General features: G+C 43.0%; 1 protein-coding gene across 1 annotated transcript in view; it reads left to right on the top strand.

Annotated features, from left to right (window-relative positions):
* Positions 1–14,178, top strand: part of pole2 (polymerase (DNA directed), epsilon 2) — a 42,975-nt gene that overhangs the window by 22,850 nt on the left and 5,947 nt on the right. Inside the window, exons 10-14 of the mRNA XM_086002938.1 lie at positions 5,355–5,427; positions 9,792–9,964; positions 10,500–10,589; positions 10,682–10,736; positions 14,081–14,140. Of these exons, the coding sequence (XP_085859064.1) occupies positions 5,355–5,427; positions 9,792–9,964; positions 10,500–10,589; positions 10,682–10,736; positions 14,081–14,140 (451 nt within the window). The remainder of the gene's footprint in view (positions 1–5,354; positions 5,428–9,791; positions 9,965–10,499; positions 10,590–10,681; positions 10,737–14,080; positions 14,141–14,178) is intronic.

Genomic DNA, 14,178 nt, shown 5'->3' with positions numbered 1-14,178 from the left:
ATTGCTACCAGTGCTACGTGCTAGTCAGAGTAGAAATAGAAGGATATTTCAGATGAACACGTGGCTAGAGGAATGGTGCAAGGGGGAGGGATTCAAATTCCTGGGACATTGGAACCGGTACAAACTGGATGGTTTGCACCTGGGCAGGAATGGGACTGATGTCCTAGGGGGAGTGTTTGCTAGTGCTGTTGGGGAGGGTTTAAACTAAAATGGCAGGGGGTTGGGAACTTGTGCAGGGAGACAGAGGAAAGGGAAGCAAGGATAGTAGCAAAAGATAGGAAGGAGAAAAGCAAAAGTGGCAGTCAGAGAAATCAAGGGTTTAAATCAAACATGGCCACAGTAAATAATAATTCTAAGAGTGTTAAGAAAACGAGCCTGAAGGCTTTGTGTCTTAATGCGTGGAGCATTCGTAATAAGGTGGATGAATTAGCTGCGCAAATAGATGTAAATGGATATGATATAATTGGGATTACGGAGACATGGCTCCAGGGTGACCAAGGCTGGGAATTCAACATCCAGGGGTATTCAATATTCAGGAAAGACAGGCGAAAAGGAAAAGGAGGTGGGGTAGCATTGCTAGTTAAAGAGGAGATTAACACAATAGTAAGGAAGGATATTAGCTCTGATGATGTGGAATCTGTATGGGTAGAGCTGAGAAATACCAAGGGGCAGAAAATGTTATTGGGAGTTGTATACAGACCCCCAAACAGTAATGCTGAGGTTGGGGATGGCATTAAACAGGAAATTAGAGACACGTGCAATAAGGGCACAGCAGCTATCATGGGTGACTTTAATCTTAGACTGGGTATTATGTAATGAGAAAGGATTAATTCGCAGTCTTGTTGTGCGAGGCCCCTTGGGGCGGAGCGATCATAATATGATAGAATTCTTCATTAAGATGGAGAGTGAAGTATTTGATTCGGAGACTAGGGTCCTGAATTTAAATAAAGGAAACTACGATGGTATGAGGCACGTGTTGGCTAGGATGGATTGGGGAACGTCACTTAAAGGGTTGATGGATAGGCAATGGCAAACATTTAAAGATCGCATGGATGAACTACAGAATTTGTTCATCCCTGTTTGGCATAAAAATAAAACAAAGAAGGTGACTCAACCGTGGCTAACAAGGGAAATTAGGGATAGCATAAGATCCAAGGAGAGGACATATAAATTGGCCAGAAAAAGCAGCAAACCTGAGGATTGGGAGCAGTTTAGGATTCAACAAAGGAGGACAAAGGGATTAATTAAGAGGGGGGAAATAGAGTATGAGAGTAAGCTTGCAGGAAACATAAAAACTGACTGTAAAAGCTTCTATAGATATGTGAAGAGAAAAAGATCGTTGAAGTCAAGCGTAGGTCCCTTGCAGTCAGAATCAGGGGAATTTATAATGGGGAACAAAGAAATGGCAGACCAATTAATACATACTTTGGTTCTGTCTTCACAAAGGAGGACATAAATAACCTCCCAGAGATGTCGGGGAACATAGGGTCTAATGAGAGGGAGGAACTGAATGAAATCAGTATTTGTAGGGAAATGGTGTTAGGGAAATTGACGGGATTGAAGGCCGATAAATCCCCAGGGCCTGATAATCTACACCCTAGGGTACTTAAGGAAGTGGCCCTAGAAATAGTAGATGCATTGCTGGTCATCTTCCAAAATTCTGTAGACTCTGGAACAGTCCCATGGATTGGAGGGTAGCTCATGTAACCCCACTATTCAAAAAAGGTGGTAGAGAGAAAACGGGGAATTATAGACCGGTAAGCCTGACATCGGTAGTGGGGAAAATGCTAGAGTCCATTATAAAAGATGTAATAGCAGAGCACTTGGAAAACAGTGACAGGATCGGACAAAGTCAACATGGATTTGCAAAAGGTAAATCGCGCTTGACTAATCTACTGGAATTTTTTGAGGATGTAACTGGTAGAATAGATAAGGGAGAACCAGTGGATGTGGTATATTTGGACTTTCAGAAGGCTTTCGATAAGGTCCCGCATAAGAGATTAGCATGTAAAGTTAAAGCACCTGGGGTTGGGGGTAAGGTACTGTCTTGGATAGAGAACTGGTTGGCAGACAGGAAGCAAAGAGTTGGAATAAACGGGTCTTTTTTTTGAGTGGTAGGCAGTGACTAGTGGGGTACCGCAGGGATCGGTGCTAGAAGCCCAGCTATTCACAATATATATTAATGATGATCTAGACGTAATATCTCCAAGTTTGCAGACGACACAAAGCTGGGTGGGCGTGTGTGCTGTGAGGAGGATGCCGAGAAACTCCAGTATGATTTGGACAGGTTGGGTGATATGGCAGATGCAGTATAATGTGGATAAATGCGAGGTTATCCACTTTGGTGGCAAAAACAGGAAGGCAGATTATTATCAGAATGGCAATAGATTGGGAGAAGGGGAAGTGCAATGAGACCTGGGTGTCCTTGTGCACCAGTCACTGAAGGTAAACTTGCAGGTGCAGCAGGCGGTTAAGAAGGCAAATGGTATGTTGGCCTTCATAGCGAGAGGATTCGAGTACAGGAGCAAGGATGTCTTGCTGCAGTTGTACAGGGCCTTGGTGAGACCACACCTTGAGTATTGTGTGCAGTTTTGGTCACCTTATCTGAGGAAGGATGTTCTTGCCATGGAGTGAGTGCAGCGAAGATTCACCAGACTGATACCTGGGATGGCAGGAATGACGTATGAGGAGAGATTGGGTCGATTGGGCTTATATTCGCTGGAGTTTAGAAGAATGAGAGGGGATCTCATTGAAACTTATAAAATTCTGATAGGACTAGACAGACTAGATGCAGGAAGGATGTTCCCGATGGTGGGGGAGTCAGAACCAGGGGTCACAGTCTAAGGATAAGGGGTAAGCCATTTAGGACAGAGATGAGTAATTTCTTCACCCAGAGAGTGGTGAACCTGTGGAATTCTCTACCACAGAAGGCAGTAGAGGCCAATTCATTAAATATATTCAAGAAGGAGTTGGATATATTTCTTAAGGCTAAAGGGATCAAGGGATATTGGGAGAAAGCAGGGACCGGGTACTGAATTTGGATGATCAGCCATGATCGCATGGAATGGCGGAGCAGGCTCGAGGGGCAAATGGCCTACTCCTGCTCCTATCTTCTATGTTTATATGACACCTATTATTATTTACTATTCCCTGCAACTCCCTGTTTGAATATTTCCAATCAGATTTTCTACCCTACCACCGCACTGAAACAACCCTAATTAATGTCACAGATGAGAGATCCACTGTGACTGCTGCATTTTCCCTCCTTGTCCTCCTTTACCTTGCTGGAGCCTTTGATACTGTCCACCACACCATCCTTCTCCAACGCCTCTCCTGCATTATTCAGCTCAGTTTGTCTGTTCTCCCTTGGCTTCACTTTTACCTGTGCAATTGTAACCTGAGCATCTACAGCAATAGCTTCCCTTCCTGCACCTCCAGAGGCCCCCAAGGATCTATTCTCGATCCAGTCCATTCCTCACCTACATGCTGCCCCTTTGCAGAATCATCCACTGACATGGGGTCGAGATTTGCATGTATGCTGATGACACCCTGTTTACCTTTCCGCAATCTCACGACCCCTCCACTGCCTCTGTTGTTACACTGCTTGTCAGACATCCAGTCTTTGGTGAGCTGCAATTTCCTTGAGTTAAACATTAGGAAGACCAAAGCCCCCCGCCACAAACTGCATATGGTTGCCACCGATTTTAACCCCCTCCCATGTCATTTTCTAGGGCTGAACCAGATTATTTGCACTTGGTGTCCTATGTGAGCCCGAGCTGAGCTGACCCCCATATCCTCGCCATCACAAATACTTTGACCTCCATAACCTAGCCCACCTCCAAACCTACATCAGCCCATCTGCTGCTGATAGCTACATCCATGCCCTTGTCATCTAAGTTCAACTAGTCCAGTGCGCTCAAAACTGGTTTCCCATCCTTCACCCTCCCTAAGCTTCAGCTCGTCCAAACCTCTGCTGCTCATATCCTATCCCACACTCCTACTTGCCCATCACCCCTATTTTAGCTGTCCCTACTGGTCCTCCAATGCCTCAAATTTTAAATTCTTATGCTCGTGTTTAAATCTCTTTAAGGCCTTGCCGTTTCCGATCTCTAATAACCTACAGCCAAACTCGCTTATTTCCCCACCCCAATCTCTCCATTCCTCTGACTCTGGCATCTTATGCACCTCCCCTCCCCCCTTTGTCCCACCATTTACAGCCTTTGGTTGCCGAGGCCCCAATTTCTGGAATGCCACTCTATAAAATCCTTAGGCACTCCAACTCGCTTGCCTCTTATTAAGACCCACCTCTTAGATCAAGCTTTTGGTCGTCCCTTATACTGTATCCTTTTTTGGCTCGATCTACCTAGAGAAGATGTTCTACATTAATGATATTATATAATGGAAATTGTTGTACGCACAAGTATGTTGTGCACGTAACAGCACCGCCAAAAAGCAATTGTCATTCATCTCATTGATGTTTGTGTAATCTTGCTGTGTGTAAAATGGCTGCTGCATTTACCCTCATAACAAAAGTCACTGCCTTTCAAAGTAATTCATTGCATGTGAAACACTGAGATATTCCTGAGGTATGATGAAGTGCTTGATAAATGCCTTTTTTCCTATGATGGTGAATCATACAGCACTTTTCCGAAAAGATAGGTCAGCATATCTAAAATTACATCTGTACAGTTCGTACCAGTCTAATCAGCTGAGCTGCGAGGTAGACTGCATTATAATAGTGACACATTCCTTTTGAGAAGGGACAACAGAAAGTGACATTCTTGTGTTGCAGTATTATATGCAGTACTATGTTGACTTGTAAGGAGCAATATTGGCAGTGGTCATGGATGTCTGATCTTCTAGGGTCAAAATAATTGCATATAATTGACTGCAGTCTTGGGGTTATACTATACTTTGTGAATTAATTGCTTCTCTGGCTTAAAAATTGCCCTTGAGTGCAGAATTATAACAGACTTGATTACCATTGAGACATTATTACCACTTAAGTGCAGTTGATCTATAAATATTGTAGCATGTAAGTAATGTTTATGTGTATGGCAAAGACAATTTCTGGAACATGTTACAGTATTATTCATGGTTATCAAAATTATATTTTTTCCTGAGTAAATTAGATAAAAGTTTGAGATCACTCACTTTGGGATATTTGAAAAGTTAAGATTATGCCCTTCCATTTTGATCATATATCAAAGGACATATTTTGTCAAATGTTGTGATGTGTAAAAAGATAGAATTTGATTACTCCATTTTGTATATTAATCATAAAATTGTTTTTCAGTAATTTCATGATCAACATTAACTCTAGAAATGGTAGTTATTATGAGTGTTCTTTACAGGATGGTATGAAGATGGAGTTTTTCATGTCAATGGATTTGGATTTCCACCTACTGAACCTTCCACCATTACAAGGTAATTTTTACTACATTCTTTTCTAGTAAGTATCTGCTTCAAGGTATTTCTCTGGCCTTTGATTTGATAAATTAATAGTACAGTACTTTGATTAACTGCAAAGCTCAAGGCTCAAGCCATTAATGTGGAGCACCAAACTGTATTCTATTGCTATTATACTTTACAATATATTTCAATCTACTTTTTTTTTAACCAATATCTTTAATTATTGCAGCTAATTGATAAAAACGCAACACCGTAATAAATTAATAATTACTATATAAGTTGAGTTCTATTCATAACTTGTATTTATATAGTGCCTTTAATGTTAGGAAATGCACCGAGGCTCTTCATAGAGGATTTAGTATATTGGGTGCCAAGCTAGTACAGGATGAATTAGGAGGGGAGATAGGTTTTAGGGAGGTTCTTAAAGATGGAGAGTTGAAAGGGTTTAGGCAGTGAATTCCAGAGGGTGGGACCTAGATGGCTGATGGTGCGGTGAAGGGAAGGGGTTTTATATATAAGCCAGAGTCAATGAAAGAGTTTGGCGGAGGGATGTAGAATGGGGGAGGGGCTAGGCTTGGAGGAGGTTACAGAAATGGGAAGGGGTGAAGTGGAGGGATTTGAAGACGAGGAAAATAATTTTAAATTTGTCTTGGGAGATCGGGAGCCAATGTCGGTGAGCGATGGAGAGTGGAATGTGGTGTAGGATAGGATACAGCAGAGTTTTGGATCAGCTGAAATTTGTGGAGAATGGAAGGCTGGCAAGGAACTTTATTTTGGTTCTATGGTGGCTAAAATAAGGTTGTCAGTGATTCATTGTAAAGTGAGTGCTAGAGATTAGGCAAACTACAGAGAGGAATTTAGGAGCATTCCTATTGTATAATGGTCTCACTAAGACCAGGTCACACAAAGCACCCATAGGAAACATTTTATCTGTAGTGCTGCTCTCTGTAGCAGTACCATTGGTAGAGGGCAGCTGTCTTGTGTTTTTCCCTTCATACTGTTTCTAAGAACATAAGAAGTAGGAGTAGGCCATGCGGCCCTTCGAGCCTGCTCCGCCATTCAGTAAGATCAGGGCTGATCTTCGACCTCCACTCCACTCCCACCACCCCCCCCAGCCAGATCTCTAATCCCTTGGTTCCCCATGAGTCCAAAAATCAATCTATCTCGGCCTTGAATATACAGGTAGACTATCCTTTATCCGAACTTCCGAAAACCTCTAAAAACCGAAAGTTTTTTCGTTCAGCGTAAGTTGTGCGCACGACATGACCAGAGTGGCGCACGACTTACGCTCCCCCCCGCCGACCCCCACCTGACCCCCCCGCCGACCCCCGCCCCCGACAAATTTCCCAGTCTTATAAAATACCTTCTGAAATCCGAAATTTTCCAAATCCGAAATTTTCCGAAAACCGAAACATGGCTGGTTCCGAGGTTTTCGGATAAAGGATAGTCTACCTGTACTCATCAACTGAGCATCCACAGCCCTCTGGGGTAAAGAATTCCAGAGATTCACAACACTCTAAGTGAAGAAATTCCTCCTCCTCTCAATCCTAAATGTAGAAAATCATGGAAGGGTCAGAGGCATTCCTTGATGGTTTAGTATCAGATGAGGTATACTTTGAGCATTACCTGCAGCTGCATTTGATGTGTTGTACGTAGGCCACTGATGGTGGACATCTTCTCATGGCTGTGACTAGCCAGTCTGAGGGCAGAACAAAATATATCTGGAAGATGAGCAAAATCCTATCTCATGGCTGACTTTTGTTTCTATAAGAGCATCTAGTCCTAATCACAGGCCTTGACTAATAGTTCCCATGTCAGACATAGCAATTGGAATAATATCCATTTCTTATGAAGAAAGGTTGGGCCTATACTCATTGGAGTTTAGAAGAATGAACGGTGATCTTATTGAAACGTATAAGATTTTGAGGGGGCTTGACTGGGTGGATGCAGAGAGGATGTTTCCCTCGTGGGGGAATCTAGAACTAGGGGGCATAGTTTCAGAATAAGGGGTCGCCCATTTAAAACGGAGATGAGGAGGAATTTCTTCTGAGGGTCGTGAATCTTTGGAATTCTCTACCCCAGAGAGCTGTGGAGGCGGAATCATTGAATATATTCAAGGTGGAGATAGATTTTTGAACTATAGGAGAGATCTTATTGAATGGTGGGGCAGGCTCGAGGGGCCAAATGGCCTACTACTCCTCCTATTTCTTATGTTGTTGCTTAGTGTCCCTCGATCAGCCCCTCGAGCCTGTCCATTAGATCATGGCTGATCTGTACCTCAACTCCATTTACCTGTCATTGTTCCCATATCCCTTGTTGCCCTTACCTAACAAAAATCTATCAATCTCTGTCCTGAAAATTTCAATTGACCCAACATCCACAGCCTTTTGTGGGAAAGAGTTCCAGATTTCCACTACCGTTTGCATGTAAAAGTACTTCCTAATTTCACTCTTAAATGGCCTAGTTCTAATTTTAAGATCACTTCCTTACCTTTGAATTCTAACCCCTTTAAGATAATTACTTTTTGTATTTGTGTACTAGCTTCTAGTGATGTGTACGTGGACACCTAAATCCCATTGCTCTTCACCATTAATAAAATATTCCGATTTGTCATTCTCGGATCCAAGGTGGGCGACCTCACACTTTCCCACATTGAACTCCACCTGCCATAGATTTTCCCACTCACTCAGTCTGTTTTTGTCCCTTTTCGTTTCCACTTCAGCCAATGAGATCTGGGTATTCAGCTCAAATATGGATGTCTCTTGCGATGAAGGTCTTGAGATTCTCCTCGACACATCTGTATACCTGAAAAATTAGAATTTTTTTTCAGGTTTCAAAAGATTCATTTCCTGATAATGTCCTAAACTGACACCCCTGCTTTGCTGTGATTGGTTTAAAGCTTTTGGCTAAGTTTGATGAATAGTGATCAGCAACCTCAGCATTCTTGCTGTTCATAAATTCATTGCATTTCGGTCCATTAGAATTTCAAATTGTTGACATGAGAATAGGGGCCTTGTGCTGTTCATAGTCATAGAGTTATACAGCACAGAAAGAGGCCCTTCGGCCCATCATGTCCACGCCGGCCATCAAGCCCCGTCTATCCTAATCCCATTTTCCAGCACTTGGTCCGTAGCCTTGCATGCTATGACGTTTCAAGTGCTCATCTAAATGCTTCTTGAATGTTGTGAAGGTTCCTGCCTCTACCACCCTTTCAGGCAGTGAGTTCCAGATTCCAACCACCCTCTGGGTGAAAAATATTTTCCTCAAATCCCCTCTAAACCTCCTGCTCCTTGTCTTGAAACTATACCCCCTAGTTATTGACCCCTCTACTAAGGGGAAAAGTTCCTTTCTATCTACCCTGTCTATGCCCCTCATAATTTTGTACACCTCAATCAGGTCCCCCCTCGGCCTTCTCTGCTCTAAGGAAAACAACCCCAGCCTGTCCAGTCTCTCTTCATAGCTGAAGCGCTCCAGCCCAGGTAACATCCTGGTGAATCTCCTTTGCACCCTCTCCAATGCAATTACATCCTTCCTATAGTGTGGCGACCAGAACTGCACACAGTATTCCAGCTGTGGCCTAACTAGCGTTTTGTACAGCTCCATCATAACCTCCCCGCTCTTGCCTTCATTAGCCGAGGCATAGAATATAAGTATCCCATATGCCTTTTTAACCACCTTATCTACCTATCCTGCTGCCTTCAGGGATCTATGTACATGCACACCAAGGTCCCTCTGATCCTCTGTCCTTCCTAGGGTTCTACCATTCATTGTGTATTCCCTTGCCTTGTTAGTCCTCCCAAAATGCATCGCCTCACACTTTTCAGGGTTAAATTCCATTTGCCACTGTTCTGCCCATCTAACCAACCCATCTATATTGTCCTGTAGCCTGAGGCTTCCCTCCTCGCTATTTACCACTCCATCAATTTTCGTGTCAACTGCGAACTTATTGATCATACCTCCTACATTCATATCTTAATCATTAATGTACACTACAAACAGCAAAGGACCCAGCACCGATCCCTGCGGTACACCACTGGACACAGGCTTCCAGTCACAAAAACAACCTTCGACTGTCACCCTCTGCCTCCTGCCACTAAGCCAATTTTGGATCCAATGTGCCAAATTGCCCTGGATCCCATGGACTCTTACCTTCTTGACCAGTTTCCCATGCGGGACTTTGTCAAAAGCCTTACTGAAGTCCATGTAGACTACATCAACTGCACTATCCTCATCCACACACCTAGTCACCCCCTCTCAAAATTCAATCAAATTGGTCAAACATGATCTCCCCCTGACAAAGCCATGCTGACTATCCTTGATGATTGACCAACCTCTTACACTATAATGATCTTGACAAGTTTTCATGCTCTGTCTCACAGTGCTTATTATGGCAACATAAACTTTTTTGGTGGTCCCTCTGCTACGTCGGTGAAATCTTCTGCAAAATTAAAGAAATTGGAGGAAGAAAATGAAGATGCCATGTTTGTTTTTGTCTCCGATGTGTGGCTGGACCAGGTGGAAGTACTGGAGAAACTTCATATGATGTTTTCAGGTAATATTTTTACTGCATCTATTTAATCAAAGCCTGATGAGCTGTAACTCTATGTAGAGTTTCACTGGGCATTGAGGTGCTGAGCTTGTGTAAGCGTATACATTGAGGGGAGGCATGACTGTTGATCCCAACCCTGTCCTTAACCAACATTCATACTTTTTCCCCTCTTTACCCTACCATCACTAACTTTCCAGGTTTGTATGGCTTTTAGAAACCTGAGTCTTTGGGGGAGGTTATAATTTTCTTTGAAACAATTAGGCTTGTTGATGTGAAGTCTAAGATCCAAATTAACTGTTCTATTTACCTGCAGTACTGTAATCGCCAATCTTTTTATGAATATTTATTGTTTGGCTACCTTTAAAGTGAGAAATGGTGACTAGAAAAAAGAAAATTAAATGGGGCAGTTCTACCGTTCACCTCAATTTACTGCTACTGGATCTGGTGATTTAAAAGTGACATATTTGACTCCCAGATATTTGTGCCTAGGCATTCCTGAAGCTGTGGTGTAGCCCACACATATACTTGTGCTCTACAGGTTATTCTTCCATGCCGCCCACTTGTTTCATCTTCTGTGGAAACTTTTCCTCTGCTCCCTATGGAAAAAATCAGATCAAGTCTCTAACAGGTGAGAAACAGTTAATTTTTAAAACTATTAATTGAATCCTCATTTAGAAATCCAGCTTTGTTTTTAATTTTTTTTAATCATCACATTTTCAGAATCGCTGAAAACACTTGCAGATATTATCTGTGAATATCCCAATATCCATAAAAAGTAAGTGCTATAAAACATACAATCAGTCTCGAGTCGTCTACCTTCTCGTTGGTAGTCTGCAATTATTGTTGATAAAATGATAACGAAGAACTGCAATGGATGGCAGAAGCAAATTCATTAGCATGTTTTAAAGATTAAATATTTCAATGTTGACAGATTTGATTTTTTTCCCCCTCCAAATTTCCCTTGTTTTTTTTAGCTTTTGTGCAAATTCAAGAAATTCATTTGAGTTACCATGCTCAATATTTCTTACTTGGATTACAGTACCTGCCAATTTATACGTGCACAAAACTTTTAATTTATATCCTTGTGCTCAACATTAATGACTACCTATTCTCTCCAGCGGCATTGTAATGACATTACATGGCTTGCCCAACAGTGAGACAGGGTATTGGGCAGCAGTGGGACTCCCCACCACCGATATTAATGTCAGAGAACAACACCAACAACTTTCATTTATATCTTGAAAAATGTTCCAAGGCCCTTTGTGTAAGGGCTGGAGGAGGTTATAGAGATAGAGGGTTGAGGCATTGGGGGACTGGGAGCCAATGTAGGTCAGCGAGTACAGGGGTGATGTGTGAATGAGACTTTGTGCGGGTTATGATACAAGCAGCGTGGTTTTGGAGGGTGAAGGATGAACGTTCAGCTTGGAGAGCATTGGAATAGTCCAGTCTGGAGGTAAAAAAGGCATGGATGAGCGTTTTGGCAGCAGCAGATGGGCTGAGGCAAGGGCGATGTTACGGAGGTGGAAATAGGTGGCCTTTGTGATGGAGAGGATATGGGGTCGTAAGCTGTGCCTGGGAACAAATAGGATGCCGAGGTTGTGAACAGTCTGGTTCAACCTGAGACGATGGCCGGAGAAGGGAATTGAATCAGTGGTGAGGGTACGGAGTTTGTGGTGGTGGCTGAAGATGATGGCTTTGGTCTTCCCAATGTTTAATTGGTAGAATTTATGGCTCATCCAGGACTGGAAGTCAGATGAGCAGGCTGACCACACAGAGGCAAGGGAGAGGTCAAGAAAGTGATGGAGACATAGAGCTGAATGCCATCCATGTACGTGTAGAAACTGACTGTCTTTGGAGGAGGAATGTGTGGTCAGCTGTGTCAAAGGCTTGAGAGGTAGAGAAGGATGAGGAGGCATAGTGCACCACAGTCACAATTTGTGACTTTGAATAAGGCTGTTTCAGTGCCAAGGTGCTTCATGACAGAATGAGGGATTAAGGCACAGAGCAGGAATTGGAAGAATAGCTAGGAGAAGTGACTGAACATGAGATTACATCTTTCGACTTTTCAAGATGCAGAGTGATGTAGAAAATGTTCAGGAGAAGAATTCCAAAGAGCATAGCTATGATGGCTGAAGGCTCTGCTGCCAATAGTGGAACAGAGGGAAGGAGAAGGCATGCACAATAGTCCTGACTAATGGATGAGGTGTGTGATCTGGGATGTAGTGCTTTTGGAGGTTGCATAGTAAGGGTTGGAGTGAGGACATGCAGGGATTTGTAAACAAGGTTTAGAATTTTGATGAGAATTTTGAAATCAATGTGTTGGCGGATGGGGAAGCCAGTGAAAGTCAGCGAGGACTGAGTTGATGGTGAGTGGGACTAATTATAAGATAAGATAAGATAGTTCTAAATGAGTTTGTTTGTGTAGGGTGGGGTTTGGGAGGTCGCTGTGAAAACATTGGCGAATGAATGTTCCAGCAACAGTGAGGGTGAGATAGGGATAGAGGAAGGTTACAGTTCCAAAGTGAAAGTAGGCAGCCTTGGTGATCGATAGGACACCAAATTTGTGCACTATGGGGTTTCAGTCTGCAATAGTTGGCTATAGGGCTGGAATCGGGGTATGATGTAAAGTTCTGGTAAGAGCCAAACAGGATGATTTGGACCGTAGCAGCATTTAGCTAAAGTGAGTTCCAGCTCATCCATGACAATGTTGGATAGGCAATCAGACAGCACAGCTTCAATCAGCAGGCCATTCAACATCGGTGGATAGAACAGACAAGTTGACACTTCAGGTGTGGACCTGTTGTCAGAACTGATGAAGGGTCCACATCTGAAGCGTCAACTTTCTGTCCTCTCCACAGATGCTGGCTGGCTGAGTGTTTCCAGCATTTTCGGTTTTTGTTTCAGATTTCGAGATCTGTAGTTTTCTGCTTTCTGATTAACACCGTTTCAGTCATGGATTTGGCAGAGATAAAGCTGGATGTCATCAGCGTATATGCGGAAGCTGACTCCGTGCTTATGGAAAATGTCGATGAGCAATAGATATAGATAGAAGGGACAGGATGGAAACTTGGAGGATGTAGGAAGTAATGTGCTGGCTGTATTACGACATATAGGAATGGAACCACGAAAGGGCAGTGCTACAGATATGCGTTGTGGAGGAGAATGCAGTGATCGACTATATTGAAGGCAATAGAAGGGTAAAGATGGATAATGCTGTGAGTAACAGAGGCTATGGCCAATGTAGTCGCTACTGTGCGTTGGACAGAGTGCAGACTGAAGGCAGCGATGGGTGTGGAGTTGGTTTCTAATAATGCATTCAATGACATTGGGGAAGAAGCTAGAGAGTGGATGATAATTGGAAAGAACGGAGGGGTCAAGGATGAATTTTAGAGAAAGGAGATAGCTGGGGGCAGGAGGAAATGTTTGAAGAAATGGAGCCATTGGGCCAAGGAGTTGTAGTTGAGTCAGGAAGCAGTCGAGGGAGAAAGGGATTGGTTTTGTAGAAAATATGAGTCTGATCTGATGTGGGGAGCAGTAAGAGAAAAGCTGCAGAGTATTGTATAGTAGGAGAGGCCTTGGGAGGTGATGGGGCAGCAGATGGTGAAGGCAGTTCAGCAGATGGTCTCAATTTTGGAGACAAAGAAATCCATAAATTCCTCACGCTTGACATCAGAAGCGTGGGATGGAGGAGGCAGGTAGAGAGGTTAAATAAGGAGGATTGTGGTGAAGAAGAGGCGTTTTGGATTGTCCTTGCCCTCCAAGATAGTTTTGGAGCAGTAAGTGGTGGCAGGGACAGTAATTGCTTTGTCAGCCAGCGCTATATGGCAACAGCAACTTGGGATTTATTGTTGGCTACACTCATAGTTGAGAGGTTCCAGCCAATCAACTACCAAACAAAGTAGACCCTGGTATCATTTTATATAGTAGGAAAAATTACAATTAGGGCTTCTTCGCATTTCAGAAATGTAGAACATTTCACTTGATGCGATGTGGAATATTATTACGTCATGCACTTTGAAAGCATAATTTACATTTTTTTTTTAAAGTACAGTAGTAATGTTTTATACGATATTATAGTCAGTAATAGAATCGAAATATTTTTCTTCCCTCATTTTGCAGCAGCCGCTTTGTTTTTGTTCCTGGTCCTGAAGATCCAGGTCCCAGTTCTATCTTACCCAGGTAATCACAGGTTCTTGATGTACTTCTCTTCTACTCTT

The sequence above is a fragment of the Somniosus microcephalus genome, chromosome 12, assembly GCF_052327205.1.
Source record: "Somniosus microcephalus isolate GS21.2 chromosome 12, FLI_Smic_1.0, whole genome shotgun sequence".
NCBI classification, from domain to species: Eukaryota; Metazoa; Chordata; class Chondrichthyes; order Squaliformes; family Somniosidae; genus Somniosus; species Somniosus microcephalus.
The sequence above is the reverse complement of the archived record's forward strand: the minus strand, read 5'-3'. Positions and strand labels throughout refer to the sequence as shown.